This window comes from Acomys minous (assembly GCF_964271855.1).
Source record: "Acomys minous genome assembly, chromosome: 3".
NCBI classification, from domain to species: domain Eukaryota; kingdom Metazoa; phylum Chordata; class Mammalia; order Rodentia; family Muridae; genus Acomys; species Acomys minous.
In genome coordinates, this window is record NC_140485.1 from 27,395,031 (window position 1) to 27,412,407 (window position 17,377).

Below are 17,377 nucleotides of genomic sequence, written 5' to 3' on the forward strand. Positions count from 1 at the left end.
ATAACCAGAATCCACCTCTAGGACTAGTGAGCGCCTGGGAACATGGCTCCGAGCCTCCGGCCCCTGCTGCTGCTGTTCTTATTGCTGCTGTCACACAAAGGTGAGAACTGTGAGCTTGGGGTGAAGGAGAATAACCTTCTTTTAAAAACTCAGTGTGTGTGTGTGTGTGTGTGTGTGTGTGTGTGTGAGAGAGAGAGAGAGAGAGAGAGAGAGAGAGAGAGAGAGAGAGACAGAGAGAGACAGAGAGAGACAGAGACAGAGACAGAGAGCGCTTTCCCCTCTTTTTAAAACTGTGTGTGAACACACACTTAAGAGGTGCCATGGCACACAGGCAGACTTAAGGACAACTGCAGGATTCTCTCAAACCCACCAGGTGGGTTCTGGGCTTTGAACGCAGGTTACCAGGCTTGCCATCAGAAGCCTTTACCCGCTGAGCCATCTCACTTGCCCCTCCTTCCCCTTTAACAGGACAAGAGTCCAGGTTAGCTGAGGATGGTGGCTTGGGCCTGGTAGCCCAGCACTCCGAGGCAGAGGGTTGAGAGTTGAGTCCAGCCGAGATTACACAGAGAAACCTTGCCTCACAAAGCTTACAAAATAATAGTGTGAGGGTTAGCCAGTTAGATAAACACTAAAGGGACACAGAAGAGGGCCCAAACTGGTGCTACTAAGGATTCAGAGAGCAGGATGATGAGAGAGATGGCCTCACTCCATCTTCAGATCCTAGCAAGGAATTGTGGTCAAGGGAGAAGCTAGTTTGGACTTTAGGCCTTTCTCCTTTAGCCATCTATCATCTCTTCTTCTCCTCCTCCTCCTCCTCCTCTTCCTCCTCCTCTTCCTCCCCTCCTCCTCCTCCCCCTTTCTTTTTGGTTTTTCGAGACAGAGTTTCTCTGTGTAGCCTTGGCTGTCCTGGACTAGCTTTTTGGACCTGGCTGACCTCGAACTCACAGCGACCGGCCTGCCTCTGCCTCCCGAGTGCTGGGCATGCGCCACCCCCGGCTTTATCATCTCTCTTATAGTGACTTTGGCGCCTACTGAGCCTCAGCCTCTGGATCCTGGTCTCTCCCTTTTGAAGTCATTCATCTCCTCTCTGGACCAAGCACCTCAGCGTTCCCTCAGCCAGTCACGGTTCTCTGCATTCCTGGCCAACATTTCTTCTTCCTTTGAGCTTGGGAGGATGGGGGAGGGACCAGTGGGAGAGCCCCCACCTCTTCAGCCCCCTGCACTTCGTCTCCATGATTTCCTCGTGACACTGAGAGGTAGCCCAGACTGGGAGCCGATGCTAGGGCTTCTGGGAGATGTGCTGGCACTCCTGGGGCAGGAGTTGACCCCCCGGGACTTTTTGGTGCACCAGGCAGGTGTACTGGGTGGACTTGTAGAAGCGCTGTTGGGAGCTTTAGTTCCTGGAGGTTCCCCTGCTCCCACGAGGCCCCCATGCAGCCGCGATGGGCCCTCTGACTGTGTCCTGGCTGCTGATTGGTTGCCGTCTCTGATGTTGTTATTAGAGGGTACACGCTGGCAGGCCCTGGTGCAGTTGCAGCCCAGTGTGGACCCAACCAATGCCACAGGTCTTGATGGGAGAGAGCCAGCTCCTCACTTTTTACAGGGTCTGTTGGGCTTGCTTACCCCAACAGGAGAGCTGGGCTCTGAGGAAGCTCTTTGGGGTGGTCTGCTGCGCACAGTGGGGGCCCCCCTCTATGCTGCCTTCCAGGAGGGGCTACTCCGCGTCACTCACTCTCTGCAAGATGAGGTCTTTTCTATTATGGGTCAGCCAGAGCCTGACGCCAGTGGGCAGTGCCAGGGAGGTGAGTGCTGCCAAGGTGAGGGCTGGGATGCAGCAGGGAAAGAAGGCGAGGTTTGGGTTGTTTCCTTCATCTCTCTTTCCCTCCTAGGTAACCTTCAACAGCTGCTCTTATGGTAAGTAAGAGAAAACCTCCAGTCCTGCGGCGTTGGGTCTGAGCAATCTGTAGCTAGAGTGCTGAAGGTGTTAGCCCCCAGAACTCAGGAGCAGATCAATAGAAGGGGTGTGGATAAATGGCTTTGGAGTGGGGGTGTCTGGGTTGGTGTTCAACTCCCCGTCTCCATTGTCATGTGACCCTGGACACATCACACACGCAGTATGCGCCTCGCTTTACCCATTTATAAAACAAAAATTACACTACTGCAGAGTTGTGAGGAGTAAAATGAGTTAATAAAAGCTGGGTACGGTGGCACATGCATTTTATCCCAGCACTTTCGAGGCAGAGGCAGGAGGATCTCTATGAGTTCAAGGCCAGCCTGGTCTATGGATCAAGTTGCAGGACAGTCAAGCCTACACAGAGTAACCCTGTCTTGGAAGGGGGAAAAAAAAAGAGTTGCTAAAGAGTAAACCATTTAGAACAATGTCTGTATATAATACCTAATACATGCTAGCTGGTAAAGACAGGGTTTGGGGGCAGGGCGAACAACAGGACTCCTCTACTTCAGCACAACAATGCTAGAGCACAGTTGAACATTCACAGTTGGACATGCGCAGTTACCCTTTCCTGATGTGAGGCCCAAAACAAGGGTTCTGTTGAAGCTACCTAAAACCAGACAATGAAAGGAAAAAAGGATGGGACCAGGTGGATAGGAGTGCGCTGCCCCAGGCAATTTTGTGCCTTGGCAGCATAGATTTCTGTCTTTTCCTTTATCCTAGTATTCAAGCCAGTGATTTCTATATTCTCAGGAAGCTTACTGTAGGAAAACCCTGTGTTTGCCTAAAAGCCCCCCTCTCCCTAGGCCCCCCCACCCCCCACACGCACCGAGCTCTGAGCTAGGGTCAAAGTCTTCCGTTAGAGGAACTGCAGACTGATCCCAGCCTGCCGGCTCCTCCCTCTGCGCCCAGGGGCATGCGGAACAACCTTTCCTGGGATGCTGAAGCTCTGGGCTTTCTGTCTGCATCACCACCTCCACCCCCTGCGCTCCTGCACTGCCTGAGCACAGGTGTGCCTCTGCCCAGGGCTTCCCAGCCCGCAGCGCCCATCGGCCCTCGGCAACAGCGAGCCATCTCTGTGGAGGCCCTCTGTGAGGACCACTCGGGCCCAGAGCCACCCTACAGCATTTCCAACTTCTCTATCTACTTGCTCTGCCAGCACATCAAGCCTGCCACCCCTCAACCCGTCCCTACAACCCCACAACCCATCCCTACCACCCCACAGCCCGTTCCTACCACCCCACAACCCGTCCCTACCACCCCACAGCCCGTCCCTACCACCCCACAGCCCGTCCCTACCACCCCAAGCCCCCCTCCTACCACCCCAGAGCCCCCTCCTAGCACTACTGTCATCTGCCAGACAGCTATATGGTATGCAGTTTCATGGGCACCAGGTGCCCGAGGTTGGCTCCAGGCCTGCCATGATCAATTTCCTGATCAGTTTCTGGACATGATCTGCAGCAACCTCTCATTCTCAGCCCTGTCTGTCCCCAATCGTCGCTTGGTAAAGCAGCTCTGTGCTGGCTTGCTCCCACCACCTACCAGCTGCCCAGATGGCCTGGTCCCTGTGCCCCTCACCCCAGAAATATTCTGGGGTTGCTTTCTGGAGAATGAGACACTGTGGGCTGAGCGGTTGTGTGTGGAGGAAAGTCTGCAAGCTGTGCCCCCCCGAAACCAGGCTTGGGTTCAGCATGTATGTCAGGGCCCCACCTTGGATGCCACTGACTTCCCACCCTGCCGTGTTGGGCCCTGTGGGGAACGCTGCCCAGATGGGGGCAGCTTCCTGCTCATGGTCTGTGCCAATGACACCATGTATGACGCCTTGGTTCCCGTCTGGGCTTGGCTAGCAGGCCAGTGCAGGCTAAGTCGTGGAGGAAATGACACTTGCTTTCTAGAAGGCATGCTGGGCCCCTTGTTGCCTTCTCTGCCACCTCTAGGGCCGTCCCCACTCTGCCTGGCTCCTGGTCCCTTTCTGCTGGGCATGCTATCCCAGCTGCCGCGCTGTCAGTCCTCTGTGCCAGCCCTCGCCCACCCAACACGCCTGCATTATCTCCTGCGCCTACTGACCTTCCTTTTGGGTCCAGGGGCTGGGGGTGCTGAGACTCAGGGAATGCTGGGTCAAGCCCTGCTGCTCTCTAGTCTCCCAGACAACTGTTCGTTCTGGGATGCCTTCCGCCCAGAGGGCCGGAGAAGTGTACTGAGGACGGTCGGGGAGTACCTGGCGAGAGAAGAGCCAACCCCTCCAGGCTTAGAGTCCGCTGTTGCCCTCAGCTCTGGCATGAGCAAGATGAAGCTTCTATCCTGCTTCAGCGTGAGTGACCTGCCACCACCGTAGAAGCCCCTGGAGCAAAGGAAGGGACTCCAGGAAATCTATTTACAATAGAAAAGAGAAGTAATGCAGCACTCAGAGGGATTTAAGTATAGAGCTCTAATGCAGGGCAGTGGTGGCGCACACCTTTAATCTCAGCACTCGAGAGTTCAAGGCTAGCCTGGTCTACAAAGTGATTCCAGGACAGCCAAGGCTACGCAGAGAAACCCTGTCTCAAAAAAAAAAAAAAATTACTGACTCTTAGGATAGCTGCCAAGTCCATGGAATGTTAGGTGCTGTGGGTTTAGCCTAGTGCATGATACATAAACATACAGAAAACGTCGTTTGTCATTCTGTCCCACTCTCTGACTCTTGCCTCTTCTGCCACAGGAAGCTTTAATTTTCTCCCTAACAAGTGATGATTGTAGGTTGGAAAGTAAGAATAAAAGGGAAAGCTTTAAGGGGAGTATAAATCAGAAGTCTGGTTAGGTTCAACTATTACGTAAAGTACTGTCATCTTCAGCAAGGGATGTTTTCCTGCATTGTAGATTCTTTTCTGTATGCCAACAGAGCTTAAAATATGTTAAATTTCATAATTAATTCATCGAATATCTGTTATGTAAAAGGCACTGTGTGGAATTTGTAAAATGGAGTTAGACAGAACACAGTCACTCTATCTAATTTGGCTCAGGCCTACAAGTATTTGAGGAGCGGGCTATAGGCATCACACTGGAGAGAGCACAAGAGCAGTTAGGATATGGTCCCAGATTTAACAAGGACTGCCATCTGAGGAGACTCACGTACTGGCTTCAGATGAAGGACACGCAAGCATCCCTACAAAGTTGAGTTGAAGTGCCTGGGGAGCTTTGGGAGGATCAAAGGGAAAGACAAGTCTCCTGTGTTTTATCCTCACCAGCCTCTACTATGGGATCTACTCCGGAGAGAGAAGAGTGTTCGGGTCCTAAAGATCCTGGTGAAGGTAGTAAGTGGAGGGGCACGTGGCTGGCTGAGTGACAGCCATGGCTTGTGGTGTCTGGCTGTTGAGGCCATATCCACCGTAGCCTCCTGCCCCCAGGCCTACCTGCACATGCCTCCGGAAGACCTTCAGCAGCTGGTGCTCTCGGCAGAGACGGAGGCTGCGCAGGGCTTCCTGACGCTCATGCACCGCTCCTGGGCTCAGCTGAAGGTGAGCAACAGCGGGAAAGGGGGACAAGAACGGGAGGAATAAAGAGACCAGCGGCACTCAGATCCTAGCATTCTGGGGGCCCTGCTTAAGTGAAAAGAGGGAACCTCAAAGACGGGGGATGGCAAAAGATACTGAATAACCTCAGAGGTGGCATCCGTTGCTACAGGTTCCGCCATCTGAGGAGCAGGCCGTGGGGCGCCTGACGGCTTTGCTGCTCCAGCGATACCCACGCCTCACCTCCCAGCTCTTCATCGACTTGTCACCACTCATCCCCTTCCTGGCTGTCCCCGACCTGATGCGTTTCCCACCATCCCTTCTGGCCAATGACAGCGTGTAAGCACCACTCCTGCTTACCAAGCCCAGCCTCCTACAGCCAGCCCCTTTCCGGGGAGAGTATCCGTCCTGACAAGACCTTAGCAGAGAGAAAAATGTTAAGACCCGCTTCTCCTTAGCCTGGCTGCCATCCGGGATCACAGCTCAGGAATGAGGCCTGAACAGAAGGAGGCCCTGGCAAAGCGCCTGCTGGCCCCTGAGCTGTTTGGAGAAGTGCCAGACTGGCCCCAGGAGCTGCTGTGGGCAGTGCTGCCTCTGCTTCCCCATCTCCCCCTGGAGAACTTTCTACAACTCAGCCCTCACCAGGTATGAAAATCATCATTATTCAACTACACCACCACCCTCCTCAAGGTGGGTCGGGAGTCAGTGGCAGGTCTCCTAGTGAGGGTCCCTGTCTCACCATTCCCTCCCCCTCCCCCACCTCTCTTTCTCTATCTCAGATCCAGGCCCTGGAGGATATTTGGCCAGTGGCAGGTCTTGGGCCAGGGCATGCCCGGCATGTGCTTCGTAGCCTGGTAAACCAGAGCATGGAGGATGGTGAGGAGCAGGTGCTCAGGTGAGTGGCTGTGAGCCCAAAGACCGAGACCCGCGTGGAGCTGGTAGAGAAGCAGGCTAGGATGCTAGGAAGGATGCGGCAAGAGAGAAGGAAGTGGCCCTGGCGAGCTAGGGGTTCTGAGAGAGAAACCAACACATGGTTGTTTTAGTTTATATAGCTACTCTATGTAGCAAATAGTTTGTGCCTGGATACTTAGCAGTGACCACAGCGAGGCCACCTTCATGTCCCCTTCAGGCTTGGGTCCCTTGCGTGTTTCCTGAGTCCCGAGGAGCTACAGAGTCTGGTGCCCCTGAATGATCCAATGGGGCCGGTAGAACAGGGCCTGCTGGAATGTGCCGCCAATGGGACCCTCAGCCCAGAAGGACGGGTGAGGCGTTGGTACAAATCTGAAAGACTCCAGACTCCCCCAGGGACTGTGAGTGACTTGCCCAATTGTACCAGCTGAGCTGAAGCACAGTGGGGTGGTCGCCTTGTCTCACTCCCTGGCCCCACTATTCCTTGGGGCCTTAGCCGTTCTTACCTCCTCCCTCCTCTTCCTGTCCCTACCCTATTACACATTTTGTAACCTCGAACCAGTTTGATCTGGTCCATGCCTGGTTCAAAGCCCTGGTAAGTCCAGATGTGGGTTTTGGAAAGGCAGTCCTGGATACAGCTGTGCTTTCTCCCCAGCTCCAGCCAAGGCGTCCTTTGTTACAGGTGGCATATGAACTTCTGGGTGTGTTACGTTCAGCCGGAGGAGCTGTCTTAAGCCCCCGAGAGCTGCGGGTCTGGGCTCCTCTCTTTCCCCAGCTGGGCCTCCGCTTCCTGCAGGAGCTGTCAGAGCCCCAACTCAGAGCCATGCTTCCTGCCCTCCAGGGAGCCAGTGTCACACCTGCCCAGGTGGGTTTGTTTTACTCCCTGACGTGCCCCCCCCAGTCACGAGCATCTCCTGTAGGGCTATCATCAGCTCTCCCTCCCCGCTGGGTAAGGGCTGAAGGTGAACTGTGTGTCAGCAAGGCATGCCTCCTTCCCCTTTCTCAGCTCAAGAAGCACCTGCGGACAGGTTGGTCCCTGAGGTGACTAAGAGGGAACGGGAAACTTTAGAGGGCAGGTCTGGGGACCTGGTGGTTGGGCCTGCTGGGGCCTGAGAGCTGTTGATTCCTGTTCCATCCCGTTACAGGCTGTCCTGTTGTTTGGAAGGCTCCTTCCTAGGCACGAAGTGAGTAGCAGTAAGTTCTCAGTCTACCCCGCGGGCTCTGGGCCCTGCCCCATGGCTGTAGCATCCGCCCTCTCACCCTCTCAGCTGTCCTTGCCCTCTACCTTACTGTCTTCTCTAAAATCCTGCCCCTTTCCTTCAGAACTCTCGTCTCTCTCTCTCTCGTCCCTTAGCTATCCCTGGAGGAACTCTGCTCCTTGCACCCTCTTCTGCCAGGTCTCAGCCCCCAGACACTCCAGGCCATCCCTAAACGAGTTCTGCTTGGCGCTTGTTCCTGCCTGGGCCCTGAGCTGTCAAGGCTTTCGGCTTGTCAGACTGCAGCGCTGCTGCAGACCTTTCGGGTATGAAACAGGGAGAAAGAGATGAGCAGAAGGTGGGGTAGTATATAGAGTGTGGGCATCTTCCTTGTGGCCAGGGACCACACATGCACACACCCACGCATGCATGCACGCACACACACACACACACACACACACACACACACACACACACACACACAAATACTGCTAATTCTTGTGCAGGTAAAAGATGGTGTTAAAAATATGGGTGCAACAGGTGGCGGCAGCTCAACTGTGTGCATTCCTGGTCAGGTAGGTGTGGGATCTCCAGACTGAACACCTCTCCGTGTTCTGGGCAGCTTCTTCTAGCTGGTGTTGCCTCGCACACTCCCCCTGTGCTGGCTCTGAAAGCTCAAGTTCTGCACCTGCCTAGATATTAAGAGCATCCCGGTTCCTGGTGCAATACAGCACTACTCCCGCTGTCCTACAGTGTCAAAGCCGGAAGGCCTGGGGTCATCCAGGCCAACCTCCTGCTTCCGCATGAAAAGAGTCAGGCCGAGAGAGGCTCGGGGACTTCTTTTCATCAGGTGTCTCACTAGCAAATACAACCTCAACAGCCTGCACTGTGAGGGGCGCCTAAGCCCTCGGTGCTGCAGTAGCAAATGCTGTTTTACTCCATCTGAGCTTTGACCCCCTTTCTGCCCTTCTCTGAGGGCTAGTGCAGACCCTCTTACCTATCATCACTGCCAGCAGCCCATCCCCACCACTTGGCCAGACTGTCTGCTTCCCCTGCTCCCGTTAAAGCTGCTGCAGTTGGACACCGCGGCTCTTCTGGCAAACCGGAGACGCTATCGGCAGCTGCCTTGGTCTGAGCAACAGGTAACACTTTCTTCTGCCCTTAGAACTCCATCTCTGTCTTCTCCACTTCCTTTAACCTCTCTCTCTCTCTCTCTCTCTCTCTCTCTCTCTCTTGTGTGTATGTGTGTGTTGTGTGTGTGTGTGTGTGTGTGTGTGTGTGTGTGTGTGTGTGTGTAGTAGGACTTTGGGAAAGCAGGGCTAGTAGGAATCACAAAGTAGAGAAACAGGGCCTCGTGCTCCCCTCTGAGGCCCTCAGGACAGTTCCTCTCCTGGGAAGCTCTTCTTTCCTTGTCTATTTATAGGCACAGTTTCTCTGGAAGAAGATGCAAGTGCCTACCAACTTGACCCTGAGGAGTCTGCGGTGCGTAGCTGTGTTGCATGCACAGTTGGTTCAATTCAGTTGACACTATTAAGTGCTCACTATCTGCCAGGTGCTGTGTGATGGGGATACAAGGAGGGACTCTCAGTCCAACCTTGCCAGCATTCTGACTTTCCTCTGTCCCCTTGTTTTTCTCCTTTCCCTCCATGGTGCCACAACTATCTTAATTATTGCTGTGGGACTTAGAAAACTGGGGCTCATGTCACATCCCTGTTACCAAGAGCCAAGTCTCTTAGTTACTCTAAGCTTCAGATTTTTTCTTTCATATAATGAGAATTAAAAGAGTTATAGCGAGCCAGGCGCGGTGGCGCACGCCTTTAATCCCAGCACTTGGGAGGCAGAGGCAGGCGGATCTCAGTGAGTTCGAGGCCAGCCTGGTCTACAGAGTGAGTCTAGGACAGCCAGAGCTCTGTTACACAGAGAAACCCTGTCTTGAAAAACCAAAATAAAATAAAATAAACTAAACAAATAAAAGAGAGCAATAGTGAAGATTGAGTGAGATTAAGGCATTAACACAGTAACCTGGCCCAGTAGAAACTCCCAGTAGACATTTGTTGTTCTTAATTTGATTCAAGGTGACTCTCAAGCTGCTAGAGAAAGAAGTAGGTATCACTTTACTTACACCTACAGTAAAAGCACCAGGGGCTTTGGAATCTGAAGACATAGCTCTAGTCTCAACTTACTTTCTCACAGACTGATGTTAAGAATATCCCTTGGCCTCGGTAGATCTTTATTTTCTCACTACTGAACAGCGATGATGTTATGGGAAACCAATGATGTTATCTGTACGCAAACACTTCACAAGCTGTAAGTGGCCACCAGTAACATCTGTCTTTGTGTTGAGAGTGCTGATATTAAGGATCAGGCAGGCTATTACATGTGTTCCAGAGCATCCTCCCACTCATGTGCCCACAGGGCTCTGGGCAACCTGGCAGGGGGCATGTCCTGTGAGTTTCTGCAGCAGATCAGCTCAATGGGAGACTTCCTTGAGGTGGTGCACATGCTCTACCAACTGCCCACTGGTGTTCGAGGGAGCCTGGTGAGAGGGTGTCTTAGGTATTAGTGGGAGGCTTGGACCCTGGGTTCAGAACCCCAGCCCCCACGCCCAACTCTGTCTTGACCCTGCCCTCTCTACCCTGTACCTCTTAGCGGGCCTGTATCTGGGCAGAGGTACAGCGAAGGATGACAATGCCCGAGCCAGAGCTGACCGTCCTGGGGCCAGAACTGAGTGAGCTTGACACAAAGCTGCTCCTGGACTTACCGTAAGTGCATGCCTGGAGCTGCGGGGGCCCTCCCTCGGGGTGCTCAACTGCAAGAGGTAACCTTCTGCCTAGTGCTCCTCTGACATCATTTACAACCCCAAACAAGACTCTTTCATAGCTGTTTTGTGCATCTTTCCACTCCCAAGAATGGCCCTGGCACAGGAAAGCTAATACTGTGTTGTGGCCATCAGGTGAATTTAGGAAAAAAAATCTTAGGCTACATTAATGGATGTGTAGTAACTGAAACGAAGGAGGAAATGGTCTATTTATGTCCCAGAGGGTTGTAATCTGATTAGAGCACTATGTTTTCAGTGTGTTCAGAGGAGTGGATGGGTGTAACGGTGGGGTGGTGCAGAAATGAAGTGTGTTTAAAAGCCTTCAAATCCCTGAGAAGCTATCAAATAGAAAGTGTACAGGCTTATTTGTGAGTGGTTCCATGGAGGTGAGACTAGGATTAATAAGGTAAAAAAAACAGATTGTTTTGCACAATGTAATGCAATTGAAGTAGTGAGTTTCTGCTTAGTTGTGCTATCCAAAGCTAAGCTGGATGGTCTTGTGGAAGGAATGTTAGAGAGCCAGTTCCAGTATGAATTGGGAGAGAGAAGACTAGGTGGGCCTAAGGTTCCACCATCTCAGAGATTCTAGCTTATGAGTACACACAAAATAAATAAATAAATACATAAAACAAAATATAAAGGGTCTCACTGTGTAACCCTGGCTGGCCTAGAACTCACTGTGTAGACCAAGCTGGCCTCCAACTCCTAGAAATCCACTTGCCTCCGACTCCAAAGTGCTGGTATCAAAAGTGTGTGCCACAACATTCAGCTTTTTTTTTGTATCTTTAATAACATATTATTTTATTTTATGAGTATTTTGTCACATGTATTTCTGTATACCAAGAACATCCCTGGTTCCCACAGAGGGTGTTGGATCCCCTGGAACTGGAGTTACAGATGGTTGTGAGTTGCCATGGGGGGTGCTGGGAATTGAACCCCGGGTCTTCTGGAAGAGTCGCCAGAGCCATCTTAACCACTGAGCCATCTCTCCAGCCCCTACTTTATGAATACCTTACCCATGTGCTTCTTTTCTCATTTTCCCAGCCCCTTTCCATCTGAGCTGTGGGGAAAGGGTGGAGTTAAAGTCTTCCTGGAGATGGGCAGGTAGTGGAGGCAGCTAATACCCTTATGCACAAGACTTCCTGTAGATTTTAGTACACGTACGCTTGACCCTATAGAGTACAGGTGCCACTTATGATTTCTGTTTGCTTTTTAAGGCCATTTAAATCTCTGTAACTATATTGGTTCTCTAAGATAATGTGGAACTCCAAGAGCCCAGCTGAGGTGAAAGACTTTGGACCATGAGTCAGAAACCTAGAGTTCCTCACTTGTGAAAGGATGTAACAGTGCTTATTTGGTTTGAACAGTGCTTAATAGCTGGGGCTTTTGATTTCATCATATCAGGGAGGACTGTTTCAAAGGACAGATAGAGATAGCTGCTGTCTCTGTTTTCTCCCTTCAAGCACATAGTGGAAACTGGCTTAGTACTGTTGGATATCAGTTCTGTGTGCAGTCACAGGTTTAGGTCTGGTATTAGGAATATGGGACTTCTTGATGAGCCCTTCTCAGATCCACTTGAATGTCACCACTGTCCAATTTCAAATATAGGATCCAACTGATGGACAGATTATCCAATGACTCCATTATGTTGGTGGTGGAGTTGGTCCATGGCGCTCCAGAGCAGCTGCTGGCACTGACCCCACTCCACCAGGCAGCCTTGGCAGAACGGGCACTAAAAAGCCTGGTAAGAGTCCACCCTATCAGACTCAGATCTGCTGTCCTTAGTGAACTTAGCTCCTCCAATAGTCCTTTTTCATTTCTAGGCCCAAGCCCTAGACTGCTAACCTACCAACCAACCTCGGCTTCTAGACCTGCCTCTTGATTCTTTGATAAACCTGCTTCATGTTTGATGTTTGTGTCCCTTAGAGTCTAAGAAATCCTCTGGATTCTGCCTCTCTGTCTTTCTATCTGCTTCTGTCTGAGCTCATTCACCAGTTAAGGCAGTGAGCAAGAGCTTTGGTCTTCATAGTGGCTAAGTTGGAAGTAGGAGGGTCTGGGGTCAAGGGCCTTAGTATTTTGATCAAAGAGTCTGGTGTTGAGTCAGGAGCATTGTCCAAGGCTCGGTGCCCCTCTCCAGGCTCCAAAGGAGACCCCAATCTCTGAAGAAGTGCTGGAGACGTTGGGCCCCTTGGTTGGATTCCTGGGAATAGAGAGCATACGACGGATCCCTTTACCAATTCTACTGTCCCATCTCAGTCAGCTGCAGGGCTTCTGCCTAGGCGAGACATTTGCCACAGAGCTGGGATGGATGCTGTTGCAGGAGCCTGTTCTCGGGTATGCCCCTTTCAGTACCCTCCTCTACTCAGGCCCTTGAGTGGTATCCCATTCCATATGCTTAAAGGGTCCCTGGCATCCCCAGTCACAGCACGTCATATTTTCATCCCAGCTCGGTCCCTCAACTGTCCCTTCTGTCCCCTAGGAAACCAGAGCTGTGGAGCCAGGATGAAGTAGAGCAAGCTGGACGCCTAGTGTTCACTCTGTCTACTGAGGCTATTTCCCTGATCCCCAGGGTGAGGTGAAGGAACAAGGAGACTGAGGGGTGGCTGTGGGAAGCTAGGTCATGGAGGGCAAAGGGAGCTCAGCTTGGAGGTGGGGAGACTGATCAACAAAGGCAGGACTTGTTTGTGGCTTTTTGTTTGTTTGAGACAGCCAGGCTGGCCTGACCTCATTCTGTAGCCCAGGCTGGTTTTTAAAAATCCCGACATTCCTGCCTCAGCATCCAGAGTGCTGGGATACCTGGCATGAGCCTCCACACTGGATGATAGGATCTTGAAATGATAACACCTGGCCCTGGCCACCATGGTGCCTTTCTTTGCCTTTACTCTCTCCTGCAGGAGGCGCTGGGCCCAGAGACCCTGGAGCGGCTTCTAGGAAAACAGCAGAGCTGGGAGCAGAGCAGACTGGGACATCTGTGTGGGGGTCCACAGCTTGCCCACAAGAAAGCAGCTCTAGTAGCTGGGATTGTGCATCCAGCTGCTGGGAGTCTCCAAGGTGAAGCCCCCCCCCCCGCCCCCGCCCCCGCCAAGTACTCATATGTCCAGCAGGGGTGTAGGAGACGGCAACAAGGCAAACAGCGCAATTGAGAGCCTGGGTGGGTGACTGTTGGCGGCTGAGCTTCACCTGCCCTTTGCAAGGCCCGCCATCGCTAGCACCACAGCGGGGTGGGTGGGAGGCAGGGCTTGAGCCGATTTCCTGATCTTTGGTCATCAGGAAAGCACAGAGTTACGAGATGATATTCAAGGTCTCCTCTAGTTGTAAGGATCTATAGTGCTGGGAGTTTATAACCCCTTAAATGTTTAAAGTCAGGTGTGGTGGTACACACACCGGTCATCCAAACACTTGGGAGCGGAGGCAGGAAGATCAGGAATCCTTAGCAGATTTAAGGGCAACCTGGGCTATATAAGTCCTGTCTCAAAAACAAAACAAAACAAAAAGTTATCCTGGAGTTCTATTTTCTTGTTCTCTTTGGCCTGACAGAGGGTGGTGCTCTCTGCTGGGAAAATCCCTAGACAGAAGGAGAAATCATTAAGGCTAGAGACCTGGGTTCCAATTCAGCTTTTTCCATTCAATCCCCGAGCCATCTCCTCTGTGGTCTATTTAACACAGGATGGCCTTGTCGGATCCAGTCACGTTTGTCCAGATACCCCGTGAGCCCTATACTCCTCATTGTGACCATTCCTTAACCCATGCTACCCAAGCTGCTCTGTCCTCCAAAGGCTGAATGAGCTCTGTCACTGCAGGCGTAATTTAGGATTACACTGACCCTTTGTCTCTGTCTTCTTCCTTCAGAGCCTGTACCGAGCTGTGCAGACATACGGGGGACCTTTCCAGCAGCCTGGTCTGCGACACAGATCGCAGAGATGGAGCTCTCAGACTTTGAAGACTGCCTGTCACTATTTGCTGGAGACCCAGGACTCGGTCCTGAGGAACTGCAGGCAGCCATGGGCAAAGCCAAGCAGGTTAGGGATGGAGGGATGGATGGGGCCGTGGGGGTAAAAACACAAGCAAGTCGAGTATGTGTGACATGGGACACAAGGGAATGGAGAGTTAGGTAAGAGATGGGGAAACAGAAGATGAAAGCGAGAGGTGTGGATTATAAGTAGGAGGCAGAGGGGCTCAGTATTGAAGAAAGGGCTAGAGGCACTATCTGAATGCGTATAAAGTGGTCCAGGGAGCAGGGTCTTAAAAGGCACTTGCTGGCTCCCGTGTCAGACTGACCAAGAGTCTCTGGACTTTGCGTGTGGGGTCTGCACTTTAGCAGGTGCCTCAGGGGGTCTGGTGCATATAAAGTTTAGAATTCATGGGCTGGAGTCTGCTCTTCTTTCCTACTGAGACCCCAGCCTTTCAGTAACCCCTGACTCAGAGACTCTCATCTTACTGTCGAGGAAACGAGAAACAAGGCAAGCGATCTGACCGGTGTCCCAGAGCTAAAGCCCAAGAGCCAGCCTTCCACTCCCAGACCAGTGCTTTTCCCACTCACATCATTCCCATCTTCCTCCTAGTTGTGGGGTGCCCCCCGGGGATTCCGTCCTGAGCAGATCCTGCAGCTGGGCCGGCTCCTGATAGGTCTAGGAGAGCGAGAGCTGCAAGAGCTGACCCTGGTGGACTGGGGTGTGCTGAGCAGCCTGGGGCAAATAGACGGCTGGAGCTCTGTCCAGGTACCATCATCGGCTCTCTTCCTCGCCTTGCCTTAGACAGCTGCCCTGTAGACCTAGTCCTCTCAATTACTCAAGCCCAAGGGACTTTCTCTTGGAATCCTTTCTGGCCACTCTTTCCATCTTCTCTAGTTTTTGGGTTTGTTTTGTTTTTAAAAAGGTCTTAGGGAGCCCACCTTGGTTTTGACCCTGTTACACAGCTGAGAATAGTCTAGAACGCCTGATCCTGCTGCCCCTGTCTTCTAAATTCTGGGATTACAAGTTGTCACCACACTTAGCTTGTCTTTTCTTTTCTTTTCTTTTTTTTTTTTTTCTTTTTTTTTTTTTTTTTGAGACAGGGTCTCTCTGTGTAGCCTTGGCTGTCCTAGACTCACTCTGTAGACCAGGCTGGCCTCGAACTCACAGCGATCCACCTGCCTCTGCCTCTGCCTCTGCCTCCCAAGTGCTGGGATTAAAGGCGTGCGCCACCATTGCCCAGCTCTTGTCTTTTCTTAATACGCTACACTAGTGACCTTAGGAGCTCTCTAAAGGCCTGGATAATGGTGCTCTCTAGCCTCGTTCCCCCCTTTCGCCTCCTATTTTTTGTGAGGGGAAGGGTGTGTCCTGGATTTTCTCCATGGCTATTGGATCTTCAGATGTTAATAACAAGGCAATATAGTCCAGTAGCACCTTCCCTCCCTAGTCATTTCCCCACCCACTAATTCTCTATGGTTTATCCCTCTCCTGTGCACCCCCAGCTCCGAGCTGTGGTCTCCAGCTTCCTACGGCAGAGTGGTCGGCATATGAGCCACCTGGACTTCATTCACCTGACAGCACTAGGTTACACGCTCTGCGGGCTGCGGCCGGAGGAGTTGCAGCATATCAGCAGCTGGGAGTTTAGGTCACGGATGGAAGGTTTTTCGGGGGGGGGGGCGGTTTGCTGTAGTGGAGGCGGGTTCACGAAGGGCCTACTTATCCCATGAAGGAAGGGAGTCCGTTTGAAGCCAGCTTTTTTTCTCCATCTTATGACCACAGCCCCTGTCACTGAAGCTGAATTCTTCTCCCTCTCTTCCTACTGCTCTACAGCCAAGCAGCTCTCTTCCTGGGCAGCCTGCATCTCCCGTGCTCTGAGGAACAGCTGGAAGTTCTGGCCTATCTCCTTGTACTGCCTGGCGGCTTTGGCCCAGTCAGCAACTGGGGGCCTGAGATCTTCACTGAAATTGGCACAATAGCAGGTGGGGAAGCCGGGCCGCTTTTTGTCACATTGGGTGTCAGGCTTTGGTTCCCACATCATGGGCGGGCTGTGATAATTACCTGTGTTTCACTCCCTTCACTAGCGGGCATCCCAGACCTGGCTCTTTCAGCGTTGCTGCGGGAACAGATCCAGGGCCTGACTCCTCTGGCCATTTCTGTCATCCCTGCTCCCAAGTTTGCGGTATGGTTTGGTGGACTGGGGCCTAGGTTTACCGCAGGGAGAGCACGGGCCCGATGGGGTTAGAGGGATGTGCTGACTCCTGTCCTTTCCTCTAGGTGGTATTCAACCCCATCCAGTTATCCAGTCTCACCAGTGGTCAGGCTGTAGCTGTTACTCCTGAGCAAATGGCCTATCTGAGTCCTGAGCAGCGACGAGCGGTTGCATGGGCCCAGCATGAAGGGAAGGAGATCCCGGAACAGCGGGGTAAGTTAGCAACGGCAGTTTAAGAAGCTGTCATCTGACCCAGAGTCCAAGTCCTAACTTGGTGCTGTCTGGCCCTCAGAACCCACACAGGAGCTCTGGAGTAGAGGGGCCTATATTTTATTTATTATTATTATTTTTGTTTGTTTTTTGTTTTTTGTTTTTCGAGACAGGGTTTCTCTGTGTAGCCTTGGTTGTCCTGGACTCACTCTGTAGACCAGGCTGACCTCGAACTCACAGCGATCCACCTGCCTCTGCCTCCCGAGTGCTGGGATTAAAAGCGTGCTCCACCATGCCCGGCTAGAGGGGCCTATATTCACAGAACTAGTTCCAAAGCATCAAAGGCCCCTAGGGAACGGAACTGTGACATCCCTCCCATTCCTTGTCTCACTATAGGTCGAAGCTCAGCCTGGGGTCTCCATGACTGGTTCCAAGCCTCCTGGGTCCTGGCACTGACCATCAGCTTTCTTGGCCCCCTATTGTGACCCTGTCCCTTCCGTTGAGGGGGAACGCTTGCATCATACTGAACAAACTGTAAATGGAAGTGCATTTTAGTTCTTCTTTGTAAGTGGGTGATGAGCACGGGTAAAATCCTAATGCATTCCACCCACCTGAGAGTCAGTGTTCCCGACGCATCTGTCTCCTG

The 17,377-nt window shown here is 52.2% G+C and overlaps 1 protein-coding gene across 1 annotated transcript; it reads left to right on the forward strand.

The window, feature by feature from the left end:
- Window positions 1–42: 42 nt before the first annotated feature.
- STRC (stereocilin) lies at window positions 43–17,321 on the forward strand (the record flags this gene model as incomplete). Its single annotated transcript, XM_084774532.1, has 29 exons — window positions 43–100; window positions 1,017–1,802; window positions 1,890–1,914; window positions 2,864–4,262; window positions 5,176–5,238; window positions 5,335–5,445; window positions 5,612–5,778; window positions 5,898–6,084; window positions 6,219–6,334; window positions 6,569–6,701; window positions 7,031–7,213; window positions 7,494–7,532; window positions 7,703–7,870; window positions 8,051–8,119; window positions 8,561–8,686; window positions 8,968–9,026; window positions 9,960–10,083; window positions 10,194–10,306; window positions 11,971–12,106; window positions 12,500–12,696; window positions 12,842–12,932; window positions 13,257–13,413; window positions 14,212–14,381; window positions 14,925–15,080; window positions 15,815–15,957; window positions 16,143–16,291; window positions 16,394–16,491; window positions 16,587–16,734; window positions 17,128–17,321. The coding sequence occupies 29 exons, from the start codon at window positions 43–45 to the stop codon at window positions 17,214–17,216; spliced, it is 5,460 nt and encodes a 1,819-aa protein (XP_084630658.1). The 3' UTR covers window positions 17,217–17,321.
- Window positions 17,322–17,377: the final 56 nt, after the last annotated feature.